Source organism: Hemiscyllium ocellatum, chromosome 23, assembly GCF_020745735.1.
Source record: "Hemiscyllium ocellatum isolate sHemOce1 chromosome 23, sHemOce1.pat.X.cur, whole genome shotgun sequence".
Classification (NCBI taxonomy): Eukaryota; Metazoa; Chordata; class Chondrichthyes; order Orectolobiformes; family Hemiscylliidae; genus Hemiscyllium; species Hemiscyllium ocellatum.
The window spans coordinates 42,514,118-42,535,072 of record NC_083423.1 but is presented as its reverse complement, the minus strand read 5'-3'; the positions used below and the strand labels follow the sequence as shown (position 1 = coordinate 42,535,072).

Below are 20,955 nucleotides of genomic sequence, written 5' to 3'. Positions count from 1 at the left end.
TTAAGACTAAAATTGGACCCTTGGAGACAGAAACAGGTGATTATATTACGGGGAATAAAGAAATGGCAGAAGAGTTGAATTGGTACTTCAGATCGGTGTTCACTGGGGAAAATACAAGCAATCGCCCAGAGGTAATAGTGGCTGAAGGACCTGAACTGAAGTGAATTTATATTTGCTAGGAAATGGTGCTGGAGAGAATGTTAGGTCTGAAGGCTGATAAGTCCCCAGGACCTGATGGTCTACATCCCTGGGTACTGAAGGAGGTGGCTAGAGAAATTGTGGATGCATTGGTGATCATTTTCCAATGTTCTATAGATTCAGGATCAGTTCTTGTGGATTGGAAGGTAGCTAATGTTGTACCACTTTTGAAGAAAGGAGGGAAGAGAGAATGCAGGGAATTATAGACCAGTTAGTCTGACCTCAGTGGTGGAAAAGATGCTGGAGTCAGTTATAAAGGATGAAATGATGACACATCTGGATAGCAGTAACAGGATAGGTCAGAGTCAGCATGGATTAATGAAGGGGAAATCATGCTTGACTAATCTTCTGGAATTTTTTGAGGATGTAACTCTGAAGATGGACAAGGGAGATCCAGTGGATGTAGTGTACCTGGACTTTCAGAAAGCCTTTGATAAAGTCCCACATAGGAGGTCAGTGAGCAAAATTAGAGTGCATGGTATTGGGGGTAAAATACTGACTTGGATTGAAAATTGGTTGGCTGACAGGAAAAACAAAGTAGAGATAAACGGCTCCCTTTCGGAATGGCAGGCGGTGACCAGTGGGGTACTGCAGGGATCAGTGCTGGGACTGCAGCTTTTTACAATATACATTAAATGATATAGATGATGGTATTAAAAGTAATATTAGCAAATTTGCTGATGATACAAAGCTGGGTGGCAGGGTGAAATGTGAGGATGTTGGAGATTACAGGGTGACCTGGACAGGCTAGGTGAGTGGACAGATGCATGGCAGGTGCAGTTTAATGTGGATAAATGCGTGGGTATCCACTTTGGTGGCAAGAACAGGAAGGCAGATTACTACCTAAATGGAGTCAAGGTAGTGAAAGGGGCAGTACAACTAGATCTAGGTGTGATTGTACATCAGTCAATGAAAGCAAGCATGCAGGTACAGCAGGCAGTGAAGAAAGCTAATAGCATGCTGGCCTGCATAACAATAGGAATTGAGTATAGAAGCAGATGTACAGGGTCCTGGTGAGACCACACCTGGAATATTGTGTGTAGTTTTGGTCTTCAAATTTGAGGAAAGACATTCTGGCTATTGAGGGAGTGCAGCATAGGTTCACAAGGTCAATTCCTGGAATAGCAGGACTGTCTTACGTTGAAAGATTAGAGCGACTGGGCTTATATACCCTTGAGTTTAGAAGACTGAGAGGGGATCTGATTGAGACATTAAGATTATTAAAAGGATGGGACACTCTGGAGGCAGGAAACATGTTTCCACTGATGGGCGAGTCCTGAACCAGAGGACACAGTTTAAAAATAATGGGTGGGTATATCCAAGATGGCGGCGACCCAGCAAGACTGAGTCCACAGTGCTCTACCCAAAACTTGGGAAAAGTGGGCTATCCACCCCCACCACACTCACTAAACCATTTATAATAGTTGTTAACCTTAAATAGTTACCTATTAGTACATTTAAATAGTCTAATACTAGCTGGAAAATGAGTAAAGGGAAGGGAACAGGCGGGTCTAAGAAAGCAGGGACCCCTCCCCCACCCTCTCCCTCTTCAGCTGCAACAAAGGTGTCTTCAGCTACTTCAGGAGATTTACCAATGAAGATGAGCTTTGAGGAGATGTTTGCCAGGTGGGAGGCGAAGATTGATGCTTTTATCGATGAGTCTCGGCAGAGCAGAGAAGCACTATCAGCCGAGCTGCAGAAGCAGGGCAGAGACATTCAGGAATTGGAGTGCCGAGTCAGAGAGGTGGAGTCGAAGGCCGCAGCCTCAGAGACTGGGATAAAATCAACAGCCGACCACATCCGTTTTCTCGAGAATCGAGTCCAGAACCTAGAAAACCACATTGATGACCTCGAAAATCGATGTCGTAGAAAAAATATTCGGTTGTTGGGCCTGCCCGAGCAGGAAGAGGGAGGCCAGCTGACAGCATTCTTAGAGCATTGGCTGCCACAACTTTTAAATCTGCATAATGGATCAGGCCAGGTAAGGGTAGAATGGGCCTACCGGGTCACAGTACGTGGGCCCGGCTCAACCCAGCGCCCACGCCCGGTCCTTTTCCAGCTGCAGAGCTACAGGGAGAGGCAGATGCTCCTGGAAGCCTCAAGAAATCTGGGAAAAGATCCCCAAGCTATGACCCACAAAGGATCCAGGATCATGCTGTTCCAGGACTTCTCCCCAGCTTTGGTCCGAAAGAGGAAGGCATTCGATGAGGCGAAGAAGCGTTTAAGGGACTTAAATATCCAGTACTCCTTACGATATCCAGCGACGCTACGCCTTAGCCACGAAGGATCCATATATAACTTCGGATCACCGGAGAAGGCTAAGGAATTCTTGGACTCTCTTAAATAAACTGTAAGAGATTGTGGACGCTGGTCTGCCTTTCCCATTATTTTGGTTTACATCCCTTCATCTTTTCTTATCTTTCCCCCTATGTGTGTATGTATAATATATATATTGGGGCGTTTGGTTAATGTTGATGGGGAGAGGTGGTCACCTTATTCTATTTTACTTCTGTTTTTAGGAGCGGGGTTGTTTTTCTTTCCCCTGTTATTTTGTGGTATTATATTTAAGTATTACATGTTGAGATTGTAAGCTTATAGTTATATATGGTATTAATATTCCCAAATATATTTAGATGTGGGTGTGGGTGGGGGTGGGGTGTTCACTGTTAACTCTAGCTTTATATTATATTTGAATTCTCCTCATTTTATTGAGGAACACCTGGGTCAAGGGTGGGGCACTGGTTGGAAGAGGGTAAGATGGACTGTGGGAGAGGAAGTGACGCTCCCTGGGAACAAGGGAGAAAATCTCCAATTCGGAATGTTTTATACTTTTTATACTTAGAAAGAGTTTTTTGTTATATTGTTTTGAGTGTATCAGAGAATCTTTACTTTTGTAAATCTTGTATGCTCCATGCTCGGGATGTTCTAGATAGGGTTTCCCCTCCCGAGGGGTCTCGGATCTGTCCAGATGATTACGGCTGAACAGTCGGTTAAGTGGTGCACCTGGAATGTCAGGGGGAGTAATTCGCCAGTTAAAAGGAAGAAAATATTATCAAATCTTAAGAAGGAGAGAGTTGATATAGCTCTCCTACAGGAGACACACCTGTCGGATAAAGAACACTTAAAATTACGACAGGGCGGATTTGATCAGGCCTTTTTTTCCTCTTTTAATTCAAAAAGCAGGGGAGTCGTTATCCTTGTCCGGAAGAACTTCCCTTTGAAAATTCTAAATCAGATAAAAGACGAATCTGGGCGATATATTTTGATTAAAGCCCTCATAAATGGAGAGGAATATGGGATCTTAAATGTATACTGCCCCCCGGCACACCCCTTTAAATTCATAACGGAAGCTTTTTCAAAACTGATGGCCTTTGGTGCCCGTCATACAATTATAGGGGGAGACTTTAATTGTATTATGGATCCGGAAATAGACAGGATTCCCAAGAGTGCCGCTGGAGTATCTCCCAGATCTAGACAACTGGCGGACCTGAATAAAGAATTAGGATTGGTAGATGTATGGAGATGTCTCCATCCACAGGGTAGAGATTTTTCTTTCTACTCTAATCCACATAAATGTCACACAAGAATTGATATGTTTTTTGCCCCATCGATTTTTCTAAACTCTATAGCAACCTGTAAAATAGGTACTATAGCAATCTCTGACCATGCCGCTGTATACATGGAAACTAAGGTAAAGAACAATGGGACATCTGCTCGGCATTGGCGTATGGACCCCTTCCTGATAAAAGATAGCAAATTTTTAAAGTACTTCTCCCAAGAACTTAAAACTTTTTTAGAAATTAATACTGGTACGGCTAGCAATCCGTCAATGATGTGGGAGACCATCAAAGCTTATGCACGAGGTTTGATCATCTCCTATTCAGCGACCCAGAGGAAAATGAAGGGAGAGCAACAGCGTCTGCTCGAAGCTCGCCTAAAAGCAGTCGAAACAGCATACGCTGATAGACCTTCTATCACAAAATTGCAGAGGATTACAGCTCTTAGGACAGCTTTAAACACCGCGCTTACTCAAACGGCTAAAAGGGAAATATTATTTGCGAAACAAAGATTATATGAATATGGCGACAAACCGGGTACTTAGCATTTCTTGCAAAGAAAAAGAAAGCCCCTCAAACTATTCCGACCATCAAGGAAAGTACAGGTACCCTGACTCATGATCATAAAAAGATCAATGCGACCTTTAAAGAATTTTATTCTGAACTGTATAGATCGCAGGATTGTGAAGATAGGATTAGGAGGATGCAGTCATTTTTTAAAAATTTGACCTTCCCGGGCCTGACTCCGGAACAGGTGTCGGCCCTAAATACTCCTTTAACAGTCCAAGAAATACTTGAGGCAATTAGGCAACTTCAGAGCGGAAATGCACCGGGCCCGGATGGTTTTCAAGCTGAATTCTATAAAGAATTTACAGGAATATTGGTTGACCCACTTATGGATATGTATAATTTTGCGCATAGTCAGGTCTGTCTCCCGCCCACGCTGAAAGAAGCAAATATTTCTCTTATCCTCAAAAAAGGAAAAGACCCAGAAGATTGTGCATCTTACAGACCAATATCCTTACTAAATGTAGACTTTAAAATTCTCTCAAAAATGTTAGCACTAAGACTAGAAAGGGTACTGCCATATATTATAAAGGAGGACCAGACGGGATTTATTAAGGGCCGCAGATCATCCAATAATATCAGAAGGGTCTTGAATATGATCCAAGCCTGTCATCAGGGAAAGATACCAGGAGTAGTAATTTCATTGGATGCGGAAAAGGCATTTGATAGGGTTGAATGGTCATATTTATTTTACACATTGGAAAGGTTTGGCGTTGGACAGGTGTTTACCAAATGGATTTCAACATTGTATAATGACCCCAAAGCAGCTGTTATTACTAATGGGTTAAGATCGGATGGCTTCAGTGTGGGTAGGGGCTGCCGTCAAGGATGTCCTCTCTCACCATTGTTGTTTACACTGATAATCGAACCATTAGCAGAAGCCACCCGGACTGATCCTAATATAACGGCCCCGAGGATTGGTACAGGTAAACACAAAATTACCCTCTATGCAGATGACGTTCTCTTATTCCTCAGTAATCCTTTAATGTCAGTGCCTCGTCTAATTCAAGTTATTAATACATTTAGTGCATTCTCAGGCTATAAAATTAATTTTTCAAAATCGGAAGCCATGCCAATGGGTGGTCTGGCTATGATACCCCACTTAATGGACGGATCCCCTTTTCCCTTCCGTTGGTCCCTGGAGGGCTTCTTATATTTAGGTATTTTTATCACGCCAGTATTTGATCAGCTGTATAGGGCTAATTTTGTACAATTAATGGAAAGGATAAGGCAGGACCTCCAGCGAAGGAGAGACCTTCCGATTTCCTGGCTAGGGAGAATAGCATTAATTAAAATGAATGATCTGCCCCGTCTCTTATATCCTATGAGAATGCTCCCGCTGACGCTGCCAAGGCTAGCCCTATGTAAATTATATGGCTGGTTGGGCTCCTTTATTTGGAACCATAGACGGCCCCTTATTAAGCTGAAGAAGCTACAGCTTCCACAGGCAAGGGGAGGACTGGACTTCCCAGACTTTAGGAAATATCAGTTAAGCTCCCTACTAAGTTACATAGCTGATTGGGTTTCATCTGATCCACAATCAATTTGGCTGGATATCGAAGCCTCCCAAGTAAAATACCCACTTATTAACCTTTTATTTTCAGATAAGAGGAAAATCATTACAGACCACTGTAAAAATCCCATATTAAACACAATTAAGGACTGGAATATAATGCGGCAAAATGAGGGTAACTCACATAAAACATCCCCCCATGCACCAATAGTAGGCGCATGGGGATTCCAACCGGGGATTACAGATGCCACCTTTAAACTCTGGAGATCCAGGGGCATCTCATGCTTAGGGGACCTATTTAAAGATGGGATCCTGATGTCCTTTGAGCAGCTGCGTCTGAAATTCGGAATACCTAATGGGGATCTCTTTCGATACTTCCAAGTTCGAGATTATATACAGAGGAAGACTACATTAATAGATAGTCTTTATAAATCAGACAGAGAACGTAATGTCTTACGACCAGCGGGGGCATCCTCCGTTAGTACTATATACCATTTGCTACATGGAGTCTCAGGAGACATGGATGACCTGCTTAAAACATGGGAGCAGGACTTGGGGCTAGAAATCTCTGAGGATATGTGGAATGACATTTGGGAAAATGCTAGAAGAATTGCTACCTGTAACAGAACTCAGGCTATCCAACTAAAGATCCTTCATAGGGCCCATATAGCTCCGGCTCGACTGGCAAAATTTAAGGCAGGAGCATCTCCAATGTGTCCTAAATGCAAAATAGAGGTGGGTACTCTTGTACATTGTCTGTGGACTTGTCAGAAAATCCGCAGATACTGGACTAAAGTGGCAAATACCCTGACAGAAATTTTAGGAACGGAAATTAGGGTGGACCCTGTATCTCTCCTTTTGGGCTTTTCGAACCTCTCATCTCTGGATATGCATGGGAAGAGACTATTTTCTATTCTCTCTTTCTGTGCAAGGAAAAATATTTTGGTGAACTGGGTGGCTGAGGGCCCCCCTGGACTTTCAAATTGGCACAGATTAATTATGGAATATATCCCCCTTGACTTCCTCACAAATATGGTGCACCGAAAGACTGAATTATTTTATAAAATATGGCAGCCCTTTTTGAATTATATAAATGCAGATATTTTGGCTATCCTAACAAGGGCTTTTATTTAGTGAAGATTTCAGACCGGGCTGCTCCGGGGCCCCTTGGGAGAGGAATCCTGCGCGAATACGGGTTTTATTATATTTGATGTTTATACATTCCGAGCATGTAAGAGACTTAGGTATACACTCTGGTTAGTTATAGGTTAGATTAGTAGAAAGTTGAGTTTTTTTTTCTTTTTTCGTTTTTTTTTTCTTTTTTTGTTTTCTTTCTTTAAATTATGACTATTGTATATATGATTTAATTGTACATCAATGTTTGTATTTGAGAGTTTTGTTTATTTTTGTAAATTTGCAAAAATGTTAAATTTCAATAAAAATATCTACAAAAAAAAAATGGGTAGGCCATTTAGAACAGAGTTGAGGAGAAACCTCTTCACCCAGAGAGTGGTGGGTGTATGGAATGCTCTGCCCCAGAAGGCTGTGGAGGCCAAGTCTCTGGATACTTTCAAGAAAAAGTTGGATAGAGCTCTTAAGGATAGTGGAATCAAGGGTTATGGGGATAAGGCAGGAACAGGATACTGAATGAAGCTGATCAGCCTTGATCATAATGAATGGGGGTGCTGGTTCGAAGGGTAGAATGACCTACTCCTGCACCTATTGTCTATCGAACACAGCAGCTCAAATCCGGCTGGATAGATACCTTATTTGCATGAAAAATAACAAGGGTAAAGGTATTAAATTCCTTTCCATGACTACCTCCCCCACTACTGGATGGTCCTTTTGCTTGTATATAGTTTGATTTTATTGAATTATCTAAAGTACAATGTTATAAATACTGTTTAGTGATTGTCGACATACTCAGCAAATGGATTGAAGCCTTCCCCATCACTGATTGTGTTGCACATACAGTGGTGAAAATATTGTTGACTGAAGTTATTCCCTGGCTTGAGTTGCCTAAACTGATAAACTCAGACAATGGACCACATTTCATGGCTCAAATCAATACTGAATTATGTGAATCACTTTCAATTAAACAGCAACTGCACTGCATGCATCACCCGCAGGCAGCAGGGATTATGGAACAGGCTAACAGTACCTTAAAAGAAAGATTATCTAAATTGATCAAAGAAACGAGGTTAAATTGGCTCAAACTATTGCCCTTCGCACTATTTCACATGCAAGTTACTCTTCATTTGTGGACTGAACTATCAGATGTAGTGGTAGCTTATGGTCGGCCAATCAAGATTCTGTGGAATGCTCATACTGAACCGCAAGAGGACGTGGATCTCCATCTAATGGGTGAGCAAATGCAGAATTACTTGAAACAGTTAACTCTTTCTCTGAAGTTTCTTTACTCGCAGGTCAGACATTCGCATTGCGCAGCTGAGGAAAACACGATTATCGTCTAATATTCACAAGTAAACCCAATGGATTATGTGTTGGTCAAAAACTGGGAAAGAAACAAATAAGGACATCGCTGCAGTGGCCCTTTTCAAGTACCACTAACAACACCAACCTCAGTTGAAATTGAAGGACACTCCAACTGAGTCCATCTATCTGACTGAAAGAAGATTATTCCTCAACCAGTTAATAAAACAGCAGGAACACCATTTTGGTACTCTTTGGACTTTTTGAATCCATTGATGTAGGTGAACATTTGACATTAACAAACCAGCCTACTTGGGAACTGCATACAAACCCCTATTTACATATGTTGTAAATGTATGCTGAAAAATTGAATAAAAAGTATCCCATCCATTCAAGGGGAGGAATACCTCTTCAACCCCTCCCTTTTTTTATATCAGAAACAGTTGAGTGAATGTTACGTCTGAATCACAGGGTTTAATGGGGAAATGATAATATGGGAATCAGCAAGTTATGAAATGACTACATTTTAGATGCGGTATCAGCCTGCATATAATCACGACTCAGTTCCTCCTTCCCTTACAGTTCATTAGAATAACTGCACAGGTTCCCTCTCCTTTAGAGGATCAGGACAAAGAATGCTAATGGGGCAGAGCAAATGTAACTTCACATTTGACTAGCAAGGCCCAGTAATTAATATTTCAAGAATTGGAATTTTTAACCATGATTAGTCAAGGATATGGACAATTACATCTGATAGTCCGTGGACCTATTCCACCATGCAGCTTTGGATGACATTGGCTGATGATTTTACAGCTTATAACTGCACATACTTTATATATGGCAGCAAAACATACCCTTGACTTCCTACCAATTGGATAGGATCCTGCTGTTTGGGTTATGTTGTATCCTATATGCAGCACCTGACCTCCCTTAAGCATTACCATTCATGAGCTGCGAAAGCCATTACTGGACTAGACCAATTCCTCATGTTATTCTTTCCATGATATGGAATGAGCGAGTATCCAGTGAATTTGTTCATTTGGCCTCAGCATTATAAAACATGGCCAATGAGACAGCTTTAGAAGCCAAGGCAACTGGACAAACACTGACTGAAGTCTCAGCTGAGCTAGCAGCTGTCCAGACTGTGGTACTGCAGCATTGACTAGCTTTGGATTATCTGCTAATCTTGCAAGTGGGAACATGAGCTGTTGCGGGTCAGGAATGCTACACTTACACTCCAGATACCTCTGAAAATATGACACCAACTTAGTTGAACATATTGAGCAACATGGTGACCACATCCAAGATATTGGCAAGGAATTTCATGATTTCAGCCCACAGAGTTGATTGGATCACAGAATATTTGACTGGACCTTTAAAGCCTTTTTGCTCGTTATATTATTAGATTAGATTACGTACAGTATGGAAACAGGCCCTTCAACGCTACTTTTTGTCATTTACATAAATGATTTGGATGTGGCCATAAGAGGTACAGTTAGTAAGTTTGCAGATGACAAAAATTGGAGGTGTAGTGGACAGCAGAGAGGGTTACCTTAGATTACAAATGGATCTGGACCAGATGGGCCAATGGGCTGAGAAGTGGCAGATGGAGTTTAATTCAGATAAGTGCGAGGTGCTGCATTTTGGGAAAGCAAATTTTAGCAGGACTGATACACTTAATGGTAAGGTCCTAGGGAGTGTTGCTGAACAAAGAGACCTTGGAGTGCAGGTTCTTAGTTCCTTGAAAGTGGAGTTGCAGGTAGATAAGATCGTGAAGATGGCGTTAGGTATGCTTTCCTTTATTGGTCAGAGTACTGAGTACAGGAGTTGGAAGGTCATGTTGCAGCTGCACAGGACATTGGTTAAGCCACTGTTGGAATATTCTGGTCTCCTTCCTATTGGAAAGATGTTGTGAAACTTGAAATCAGAAAAAATTTACAAGGATGTTGCCAGGGTTGGAGGATTTGAACTATAGGGAAAAGCTGAACAGTCTGGGGCTGTTTTCCCTGGAGCGTCAGAGGCTGAGGGGTGACCTTATAGAGGTTTACAAAATTGAGGGGCATGGATAAGGTAAATAGGCAAAGTCTTTTCCCTGAGGTCGGGGAGCCAGAACTAGAGGGCACAGGAGTAGGGTGAGAGGGGAAAGATATAAAAGAGACCGAGGGGGCAACTTGTTCAGAGGGTGGTATGTGTATGGAATGAGCTGCCAGAGGAAATGGTGGAGGCTGGTACAATTGCAACATTTAAGAGGCATTTGGATGGGTATATGAATAGAAGGGTTTGGAAAAATATGGACCGGGTGCTGGCAGGTGGGATTAGATTGGATTAAAGCAAATTACTGTGGATGCTGGAATCTGAAACCAAAAGAAAAAGTGCTGTAAAATCTCATCAGGTCTGGCAGCATCTGTAAGGAGAGAAAAGAGCTGACGTTTCAAGTCTAACTGACCCTTTATCAAAGCTGGGGAAAGTATGGAGTTAAGGCATCGAATAATATGAAGGATGAAATGAAACTGTGGACCAGGATAGCTTTGAGAGAGAGTAAGTCAGTGCTGCTGGAGAGAGGAGCTGAGTGCTTTCATGTGGCGGAGCATGGCCCCAAGTGTGGCTTTTAGGATGCGGCAAGAACAGCAGTTGGAAAAATGTGGTATGTCATGCAAGTACCTGTAATCCTGGAGGCTGCATGCAGGCCAGCTTTGACAAAGGGTCAGTTAGACTTGAAACGTCATCTCTTTTCTCTCCTTACAGATGCTGCCAGACCTGCTGAGATTTTCCAGCATTCTCTCTTTTGGTTTGGGACTAGATTGGGTTGGCATGGACAAGTTGGACCAAAGTGTTTGTTTCTGTGCTGTACATTTCTATGATTGTATAACTCTCTGAAGAGTAACCCACCCAGACCCATTCCCCTACCCATCCCCTGAGTAATGCAGCTAACAGTCTGGGCACTTTAGCATGGCCAATTCACCTGACCTGCACATTTTTGGACTGGAGGAGGAAACTGGAGCATCCAGAGGAAACCCACGCAGACACAGGAAGAATGCACAAACTCCACACAGTCACGCTGAGTGGGAATCGAACCGAGTCCCTGTGCTGTGAGGCAAAGCAGATTTTCTACTATTGTTAGTAGGAATAGGATTATTTGTTTGCTTGTGCCAATACATTTTCAATCAGAATTTCCATGTACCCATATAACTGATTATCATGATATGACAAAAGAAGGAAATGTGGTATTGTGGGGAACATTTAACATTGCATGATGGGAAAAATTGGTCCATTCGTGAATTATGATCAGTAAGTTAAAAAGGACTAACAAAAGGTTGGAGACAGGAAACATACACTGGCTGAACGCATACAAAACCTCTAAGCTTGTAACGGCTCCTGGTATATTTGGAACCACAGATTTTAGCCTAAACAAAACATCCGTACACAGGATTAAAGTTGTAGAATGACATGAATGATTGATGTTTCGAAAAACCAATAAGGCAAAGTTCAGTGTCTAAGCATTAAGTTTGCTCTCACAGACCCCTGCTAATTAAAATCTGATTCAACATATCGGTTAGGACACTTTTGGAGTACTGTGCGCAATTCTAGTCTCTTTTCTTTTTCTGGCCCGAAACGTCAAATTTCCTGTTCCTTGGATGCTACCTAACCTGCTGTGCTTTAACCAGCAACACATTTTCAGCTCCAAAACTAGAGGACATAGTCTTAAGGCTGGGGGGAGGGGGGGGGGGGGGGGGGGGGGGGGGGGGGGGGAGGAGGAGAGAAAGAGAGATTTAAAACACACCTAAAGGACAACCTTTTCTTGCAGAGGGTAGCACGTGAATGGAATCAGCTAACAAAGGAAGTGGAGGAGGCTGGTACAACTATAACATTTTTAAAGGAAGGATTTCGACAGATATGGGCCAAATATTGGCAAATGGGACTAGATCAATTTAGGATATCTGGTCTGCATGGACGAGGTGGACCAAAGAATCTATTTCTGTGCTGTACAACTGTATAACTCTAATAACCTAATTTACATTTGTTTGTTTAATGACCTGAAATTTCTTAGTTGAGCATTTTAAGCCAAAAATCTGTTGCTGGAAAAGCGCAGCAGGTCAGGCAGCAACCAAGGAGCAGGAGAATTGGCGTTTCGGGCATGAGCCCTTCTTCAGCCCTTCCTGAAGGGCTCATGCCCGAAACGTCGATTCTCCTGTTTCTTAGATGCTGCCTGACCTGCTGCGCTTTTCCAGCAACACATTTTCAGCTCTATTCTCCAGCATCTGCAGTCCTCACTTTCTCAGAGCATTTTAAATCGTCAATATGGTTGACTAAATAGGACGGGGTAAAAATAATCAGACTATTGAAATGACCTATAGGGAAGAATAAAATCAGACAATTGCATTCTCACTCAGCTGAACAACAATGGAGAGATATGGAAGGAAAATGAGCCAGCTGACCACAAAAGGTAGAGAACATTTATAGTAGTAGAAGAGGGATAGTTTACTCAAATACGTTAGGTTTTAAAAGAAAATATGTAGAAACATGAAAAAAGTCAGTAAGCAATAATGGACTCTCTCACTGCCTTTATATCTTATCAGTTCATGACAGTAGCTACTACGGTTCACTCATTCGCCATCACCACTCTTCGCTATTTCATTTGAAATTGCCTTGATCCACCCGATTCTTTGCTACCCTAAATGAAAACGCTCGGAATACTGACAGTGTGTTTCCGTGGACGGTTCTTTGCACAAGAACACAAAATCTCAGCCGGGAAGTTCCCATGCTTAAAAGAGGCGCTCGCACGCGGTGACGCCACGGGGGGCGGGGGGCGTCAGCGCGAGACTGACCCCGCCCAGCGGCTTGGTCCGGAGAATGCGTGAACCGGCTCCCACTGCCCTGGACCGGTGTCACAGAGAAGATGCACAAATCTTCATCGGTGAGGGGAGGCGGACGGTCCCGGCGGTACCTCCACCGGTAAGTGTGTGTTTCTTTTCTGGGGGACCGTTACTCCCAGGATTTCCCCCCCACACCACCACCACTACCCACCCTCCCGTCCCTTTCTGAGCGACCCACCGTACTCCACTCCGGGGCTTACCGATGCCTAATCCCACCACGACGCGTCCGGCCAACAACGCGTTACGGTCGCTCCCAGCCGTCATCACTACCGCCCCCAACGTGAAGAGGAAGCTGGCCAGCAGTATGCAGGGTTTCCGACCCCAGTAGCCGTTGAGAAGGCCTCCGGCTAGCGCCGAAATGGCCGCGGCTCCCACCGTAGCCGACACCACCAGCTCCTGCCACAGCTCGTTGAGGGCGAACTCCTTTTTGAGCAACAGCAGGGCGCCCGACACGACGCCGGTGTCGTAGCCGAACAAGAAGCCGCCCAGGGCTGCGAACGTAGCCAGGATGTAGACGAAGCGGGGATTGTTGATGTTCCTGCTACCGCCTCCTTGCAAGTGCCTCCGGGCGGCGCGCTCCAGATTTCCCTCGGCCGCGGTTGCCATGGCCGTCAACTGCTGATGATGGTGGTGGTTGTTGTTGTTACCGCCGCTGGTCACTTTGATCAGAGTCCGCTCGCCGAGCGTCTCGCGTTGTCCGTCTGGCCTGATCCACCGCTCGCCCTTCAGGTCCCTGAGGCTGTACTCGTCGTCACTGCCGTTGCGGGACATAAGGAGCCCGGGAGTCGGCTCCCCCCACCTGCTGGAAGGTTCTCGACCCTCGCCGCGTGAGATATGGAGGGGAGGGGGCGGGGAGAGAAGCGCTCGCGCTCACTCAAACTGTACCTGGAAGAGCGCGTGATCGATGCTGCTCTATCGGCCGCTGCACTCGGATTGATTGAAGCTGGCGGGGGGGGGAGCAGGGCAGTGAGATGCAGGCGGGGATCCAGACGCGCCTCCGTCACGTGTAACTCGGAGGCTGGCTGCCTGCCGGGTGGGGGTGGGACGCGCCGGTGACAACCGATGTTTTGTTCGAAAACAGCCGCGAGTCGGTGCCCCGCCCAGCCTTCCCGGACAGCAGCTCATGTGCCTTTGCATCTAGGAGCATCCGTCGGCGGTTCCTCCACAGCCCGATCTCTTGCCAAGACGCAGTCAATACTGAACTTCAATCTTCGACACGCTGCAAAAGACAACTGAAAATGCGAAACTCCGCCAGATAAGATAAACCTTTTGTGTTAAATCGTAGTTAAAGTTCAATAACGACCTTGGCTATGGAAAAAAAATGGATGTTACTTGGCGCCATTCCGATTTATTTTCCAATAAAAATGTACACGATGTAGTTTTTCAATTTTTCCGCTTCCCCTTCAATTCCAAATGTACGTTTTTAGTTCATTAACAAATGAATACATAATTTGTGATTTTAATTTGATTTGAATTTCTTTACAGTTCATAGCAGCACTTTGATTTATTGCTACTGAATGCCACGTATACCTTGAAGGTTTTTCTAGTGAGCGATCCAACAAATGGAAAATCAATGCCACTAGGTCTAATTTTTATTCCTGATGAAGGGCTTTTGCCCGAAACGTCGATTTTGCTGTTCCTCGGATGCTGCCTGAACTGCTGTGCTCTTCCAGCACCACGATTCCAAAATCTGGTTTTCAGCATCTGCAGTCATTGTTTTTTACCTAATCGAGATGTGTACATCAGTAATGACATTGTCATCAATTTGTTGGCTGCTAACAGCTAATATTTGTGACTTTGCTTTCTTTTTAATAGTCACGGTTTGATTTGTCAAGTGGAGAATTACTGGATTGAACTCTTCCATTGAGTTGAAAGTAAAAACATTCTGAAAAAAAAGTCTAGTCGGAAAAACATTGTTTTTGTTTGTATAGTCAACAAAGGTTATTTATCTCAGTTAGTATGTGTTTTTTTAGTTCCCAATTTCTGTTAACGAATGATAGTATATAAAATTTTATTTAATACAAGAATCATTTTGTGATGTTGATACTAATTTGAAAAGTAATCATGCAATTAATATGGGTACAGTAAAGAACCTTAACTGAAATTTATTTTTGAGCTTTTCCTGAAAAGAGAGCATTGAACAATTCCATTTCAGAAAGTATAGCTCCACCCAGAGGTACATCAACCAACAATTGCAAACACATCTCTGCTAACACCATTGTTTATTTCTCTGGTTCTTGACTTGAAAACAAAATACCTGTGTTTCTGCTTCACAATTTTGGCCAAATGCTTAACCCACTTGAAGAGTTTGAAACAGATTATTGTAATGTTAAGTCGTTTAAATTGTTTTCCTTGTTATCTGTATAGTTAACTAATCTAATTACAAGTCACGTTATAGACTGTCATTTAATAATCATTCCATTATTATCTAATTGTTAAGTTTTTTTCCCTTGGGATTCTTACACTCTTGATGCAACTGCAATACCCCAACTTTGAAAACAACCAAATTTTATTTGAAATTACAAACTTTCTGGAAGAACCTTTAAAACATACTTCACAAGTGGAGTTGTCAACAATCTCCCTGAACAAAGGAACCAGTCCTTCCTTTATACAGTATAAGAATTTCACTTTACAGTCAGTAATGCCCACAAGACAACCCTTAGCCATGTTCCCCACCATCACATGCCACTCAAGACTCAATGTAGTGATCACATCATTTCCAGAAATAATATAATGTAAATCATCTCTTTAATGGTTAAATCTGTTATGCATCTTTTTTTAAACTAGAGGGAGTATTCAAAATTCCAACTGTAATGTTCTTTCTGAATAGAGGATGAAAATGTAAATTGGCTTCTGAATAATTAGGAAATGGCCATGCAAATGGTTCTGAATGACAAGAGATGGGAATGTAAATTCCTTGCATTCTACCTGTAAAACAGACATCCCATCCTAGTCTCTGGACATCCAAATTCCTGCATGTCAGCAGAGCTATTTAACTCTTTAATATCTCATTCCATCTTATCATTCTGTGCTAACCACCTAAATGGGGGATGAGAAAGGTGCGGCCAGTTTATTAATAAGAATCTTGCAGCAAGTTATTGATAGACAACATACAGTGATAACAAAAATTACTCGAACATGCAGTAGATCGATCTGCAGGTTTCTCCCACGTGGGAAAAAAGTTCACCAGTAAAGTTCTTAAATTCACAGTCCTTAGTGACCAGTCCACCCCTTCCAAGCTGAGTGGGAATGAACCAGTTATCCAAAATTTCGTTCAGTAAAGCTCAACCTGGAAACAATATCTAGTCTGTGCTTGCACACCACTCCATGGAGAAATCTGAATTCTTGGATAAAAGCAGTTAAATACTTATCAAAACTGATCAGACTTGCATCCTTGCAGAGATGCTTCAGATGGTGGATACCAGTGCACCTAAGTGTGAAGTGGGATGGCTGCAGCAGCAGAGTAGGTGAACACAACATTCTTTGCTGCTTCTGCTCCCACTCTGCTGTCAAATGTAACAATGCCAACTGGCTAGTTTGATCAATGGACCTACATATGCCTTAAATGATTGAAAGAGAACATAAAGCTCACATGGTTTAATATCCATAGGAAGGCTACTGACAAAAAGCATACAAACCTCCTCTTCACTGTTGTTAGCTTCTTCACTTTTTTCATGCTCATGACTGAAGAACTAAATGAATCCATTGGATCAGGTTGTGAAGGGGTGGGTGGTGGTTCAAAGGCAAGCTTTACCTGTGAATGGAGAAACTCTAGAGACGATGTGAACTGCTGGAAGTATATGAGCATTACTTTTCTCACTCCTTTCTTACCAAGGTGGGTATCAGTATGAAAACAGTCACACATTTAATCACACTAAATTGTTTCTGCCTATTTCAACATTCTGAGTTGTGTTGAAGTCTGTTACTCTTCACTATTTATGACGTTATCAACTTTTATGCAATCCACAAACTTCTAAATTGTACCACCTAAACAAATCAGTGGTCCTAAAATCAATCCCGCCGCCCAGGTACCTCATTCAGGTTATTCAAAAATTATTTTCCTTTAACAACTAAATACTTGGCTAATTGAAAGCTGTCAGGAAAAGTATTTCAAAAATCTGGAAAAGCAAAAAAACAACAGTGTCCTGTATTTTAGCCATTGAAGAGGCAGTTTCAGTTTAGATTTAAATCTCAAATATTTGTGGGAAACAAATGCAGAATATTTCAAAATATGTTCTCCAAATGAAAACTCTCTAATTTCTCTGTTAAAGTAAACAATAACCCAGTACCACATATACACATATAAAATCTAACTTCAGATATAGTTTAAAGGTCTGACATTAATGACAAAAATATTTGTTTTTTTTAAGTTTCATGATCAGTGTTTTTAATTATAATGTATGATTGCTGTCAAACTGACATTGTAAATTTAATTTCCCAAAAAAACAGTTACAGTGGTTCCAGACCAGTAACTGTACAACTTTGGTACAGATCAACATTGAAGGGGGCCAATGAAGTCTTAACAATAATTGACATCTCAGCCTCGAGTTCTAATATTGTCTGAAATCTTAACAAAATATCAAAATTAAAATGCACTCTTTTTAGGAACACTCTGCATTAAATAAAAACAGCAAAAATATTTTAATACAATACCCTCATCTGGCTAAAGCATGACCACTGACACATTATTTTTGAAACAGGCATCGTAAAATTTCTTACAAATTAGGGGCTCAAAGCCCTCAATCAATTTGTTTTAAGGTTACATGTTTGATCATTTTAAAAGGACCTAATGTTCTATACTATTAATGTAAAAACAAAATCTGCCCTATTATGTAACCAAAAAAAACACACTGAATTGAGATTCAAATAAGTCAAAACACTTACTTTGATATTTTCTCAACCAGTATTTTAACAAACCAAAATATTGAAATATCAAACATTTTCAGTATTGCATAATTTATATTGAAACTTCCCTTTTTGACCCAAGTATTAGTACAACCTTAATTTCAGCGTTTCTCGTTTTTTTTTTTTGTCGCATGCTTTCAATGAAATCTCACGTATAAAAAGAGAAAACCTTCACAGCAGACCACACGGCGCTGCAGTCTAAGCCACTCCCCATAAAGTTTAATTTCAAAACTTCTACTTTCCTAATCACTTAAGTAAGACTTTACCAGTAGTATTCACGTGTAGAGTTTTCCTTGAAATTTAATTTTTTTTGCTGCTGTATCTGCTAGCCAATCTTTAAAAGTCCTGCCAGCTGAGAATCATTCAAATGGAACCGATACCCCATTGCTGGACTCATTACATTGTCCTGTCAGAAATTACAGTAAGCACTATACTAATTAAGTTCTTATGTCATCTTGCACAAAGATCTCTGATTCTAAAATGTTGGAAATAATTGATAGAAATAATGTTTTACATAGAATATGAAATCAGTACACAAAATATTTTGATTTTTTTTTACCAAGTACTAACCGCTGATAGTGTTGTGTAAACTTATAGAAAAAAGAAATAAGTAGTCACTTAACAAAACAAAGTAATGTATGAATATTTTCTAAACAACTGCAATTTAAATTGACATATGTGAACTGAAACTTAAAATGACAATAAAAAAAGAATAAAATTAAATATTCCAGGTATTATGATCATTGGTAACAAAGCATCAGGTACACACACTTGGCCAACTGGAGTAACCCAGAGTAGAGGCCTTTTGACGCAGACTGCGAACACCCATGTGTCTTCCATATTTGTTTTTCTGGGTCGGGGTGCCCGCCCCGCCCAAACACTACACAATGACAAAGTCTGGTATATCTGTTGTTTTTGAGACAGTGCCTGACGGTCCACAGAGAGCAGCACATTTGATTATGGTCAATTGCTTGGGGAGAAGGATGGCTTTGAGGAGATTTTGAAAATATAGTGAGTTCTGAATAGGTGTCCCTAAGAAGGTCAGAAATCCATATTGTGACTATAGCTAGTCATCTGTGTCATTATTTTGAAACATTATCAGCAGACCAGACGTGTCAGGAGGTACTTCCATTTTATCCCACTCGAAAGTTCAGCTTGGCATTTCAATGCTGATTCCTTATTTTGTCTTTCCTTTCTAAATTTTTCCTGTTTTCCTTTACTTATGTCATAATCCTCACAATAACTCGTCAGCATCTGCCAAGACTTAGGGTTTCCCTCTAATTCCTCTTTGACATGCATTATTCTCCCAGCTTGTCTGTTTAGATTTGTTCATAATTTCCTCAGCAGTCTTTCTTCATGTGGATATGAAAGTTTTTTTCCATTTAGTTCCTATATCTTGTTTCAGTTGCTGCCTCTGCCTTTAAACATTTAACTATGTCCCAAGCTCCTGCCGGCAACCAAATTTCATTTCCCAGCTTTTCATTTAAGCATCCTGATAGGTGCCTGAATCTTTCCTCATTTTGGGGAACCTCCCAGCATAACTAATACAAAGGAGTCCCGACACCCAACTTATCCAGCGTTTGTCTCTTTTTTTCATTTAAAAGTCTGAACTTCCGACTTATTTCTGCATACTAGTCTAGTGTCTTTAGTCTCCATACCCACTTCAGGGTACTGATCTTTGTGTGGGGATCTCCCCTCTTAACCGGTCTAAGGCAGGCTGTTTGAGACAGATACAGCAATTTGTTTTGCACTATGCTCTTGAGCCTCAAACCTCACCACTGGAAGACTCCAGCCTCTTTTCCAGGGGACATAAACCTTCTTTTTCTATTGGATTTTAACTTCCTTTTCCCAGGGAATTTGAACCTCCTTTACTCAGGGTGACTGGAACCTCCCTTTCCAATAACTTGTGATTCTGAAAGCAAACTCGTTGGCATGCAATTACATAAATCAACTTGAGTATCTGAATATCAACTGTCCGAATTTCGGATTATCCGAAGAAAATCTCAAGGTGCCGATAGAAACATTACATCAAAGAGGTGTTTCCAACACTGATCACATCTTTTGTTTATAATGATTAAAAATTAACTCCACTTACTGAAATGCTGCCAAGAACAGTCCAGCCCAGGCACTGTCTCCAAATGACTGATCACCAGCCCTCTCTTTCCCCAGACTTTCCCTGGAGCTCTACACAGGGGTGTACCCTAAACCACCCCCCCACCCCTCCATTCTTCCCCAGATAATCTGCCCAACATAGGGCAAAGGAACTTGCCAAAAGGTTGCAGTTAAAAGTTTGTGTGTATTTTGAGACTCATTCTTCCCCCCCCCCCCCCCGCCCAGGCAGTAGCAGTCTTGCTGTTGGCGTCCAGTCCGGCTGACGGGGACCAGGGGGAAGGTGGGAGGTGGCAGTTCGGATGGGGGTGTGGATGGTGGGGTGGGGAGGACAATGTGCAGGGTTGGAGGGGCGGGCAGGTGTGGGAGCAGATGAGGATATAGGGGCTCGCATGCAGTGTGCTGCTGCTTAGTTTCCTGAACAGGGAGTGGACTTAGCAAGTGCTTGCTGTGTGAATCCCATTGAACTGATTGTGTTTGGGGCGGGGGGGGGGGGTGCAGTGTGGGAGGCTCCAGCAATGCTGCAGGTCCCTTACACATGTGTATGTCTGCTCTGAATCAAACCATGAGAAAGAGAGGGAGCAAGGCAGGCAGAGCGAGGAAAAAGAAAACTCTGAACTCCAGAGGAGAGACATTGAATCAATTAACGAAAGAATCAATTAACCAAACAAAATACTGCCCGCCCATCTCGGATTTTCAGATTTTCGAGGTTCCTCTGTACAACAATAATCAAAATGAACCGATACAAACATAACCAAAGAGACAAAACTAAAGTCTTGATATAAGAATGCTCAAAGCA

The 20,955-nt window shown here is 42.1% G+C and overlaps 1 protein-coding gene across 3 annotated transcripts in view; it reads right to left on the bottom strand.

The window, feature by feature from the left end:
• The window catches only part of LOC132826763 (proton myo-inositol cotransporter-like), a 135,448-nt gene extending 121,361 nt beyond the window's left edge, over positions 1-14,087 (bottom strand). For all 3 annotated transcript variants that reach the window (XM_060842941.1, XM_060842943.1, XM_060842942.1), the window contains exon 1: positions 13,343-14,087. In XM_060842941.1, the coding sequence (XP_060698924.1) occupies positions 13,343-13,913 (571 nt within the window). In that variant the 5' untranslated portion in view covers positions 13,914-14,087. The remainder of the gene's footprint in view (positions 1-13,342) is intronic.
• Between the last annotated feature and the right edge of the window lie 6,868 nt (positions 14,088-20,955).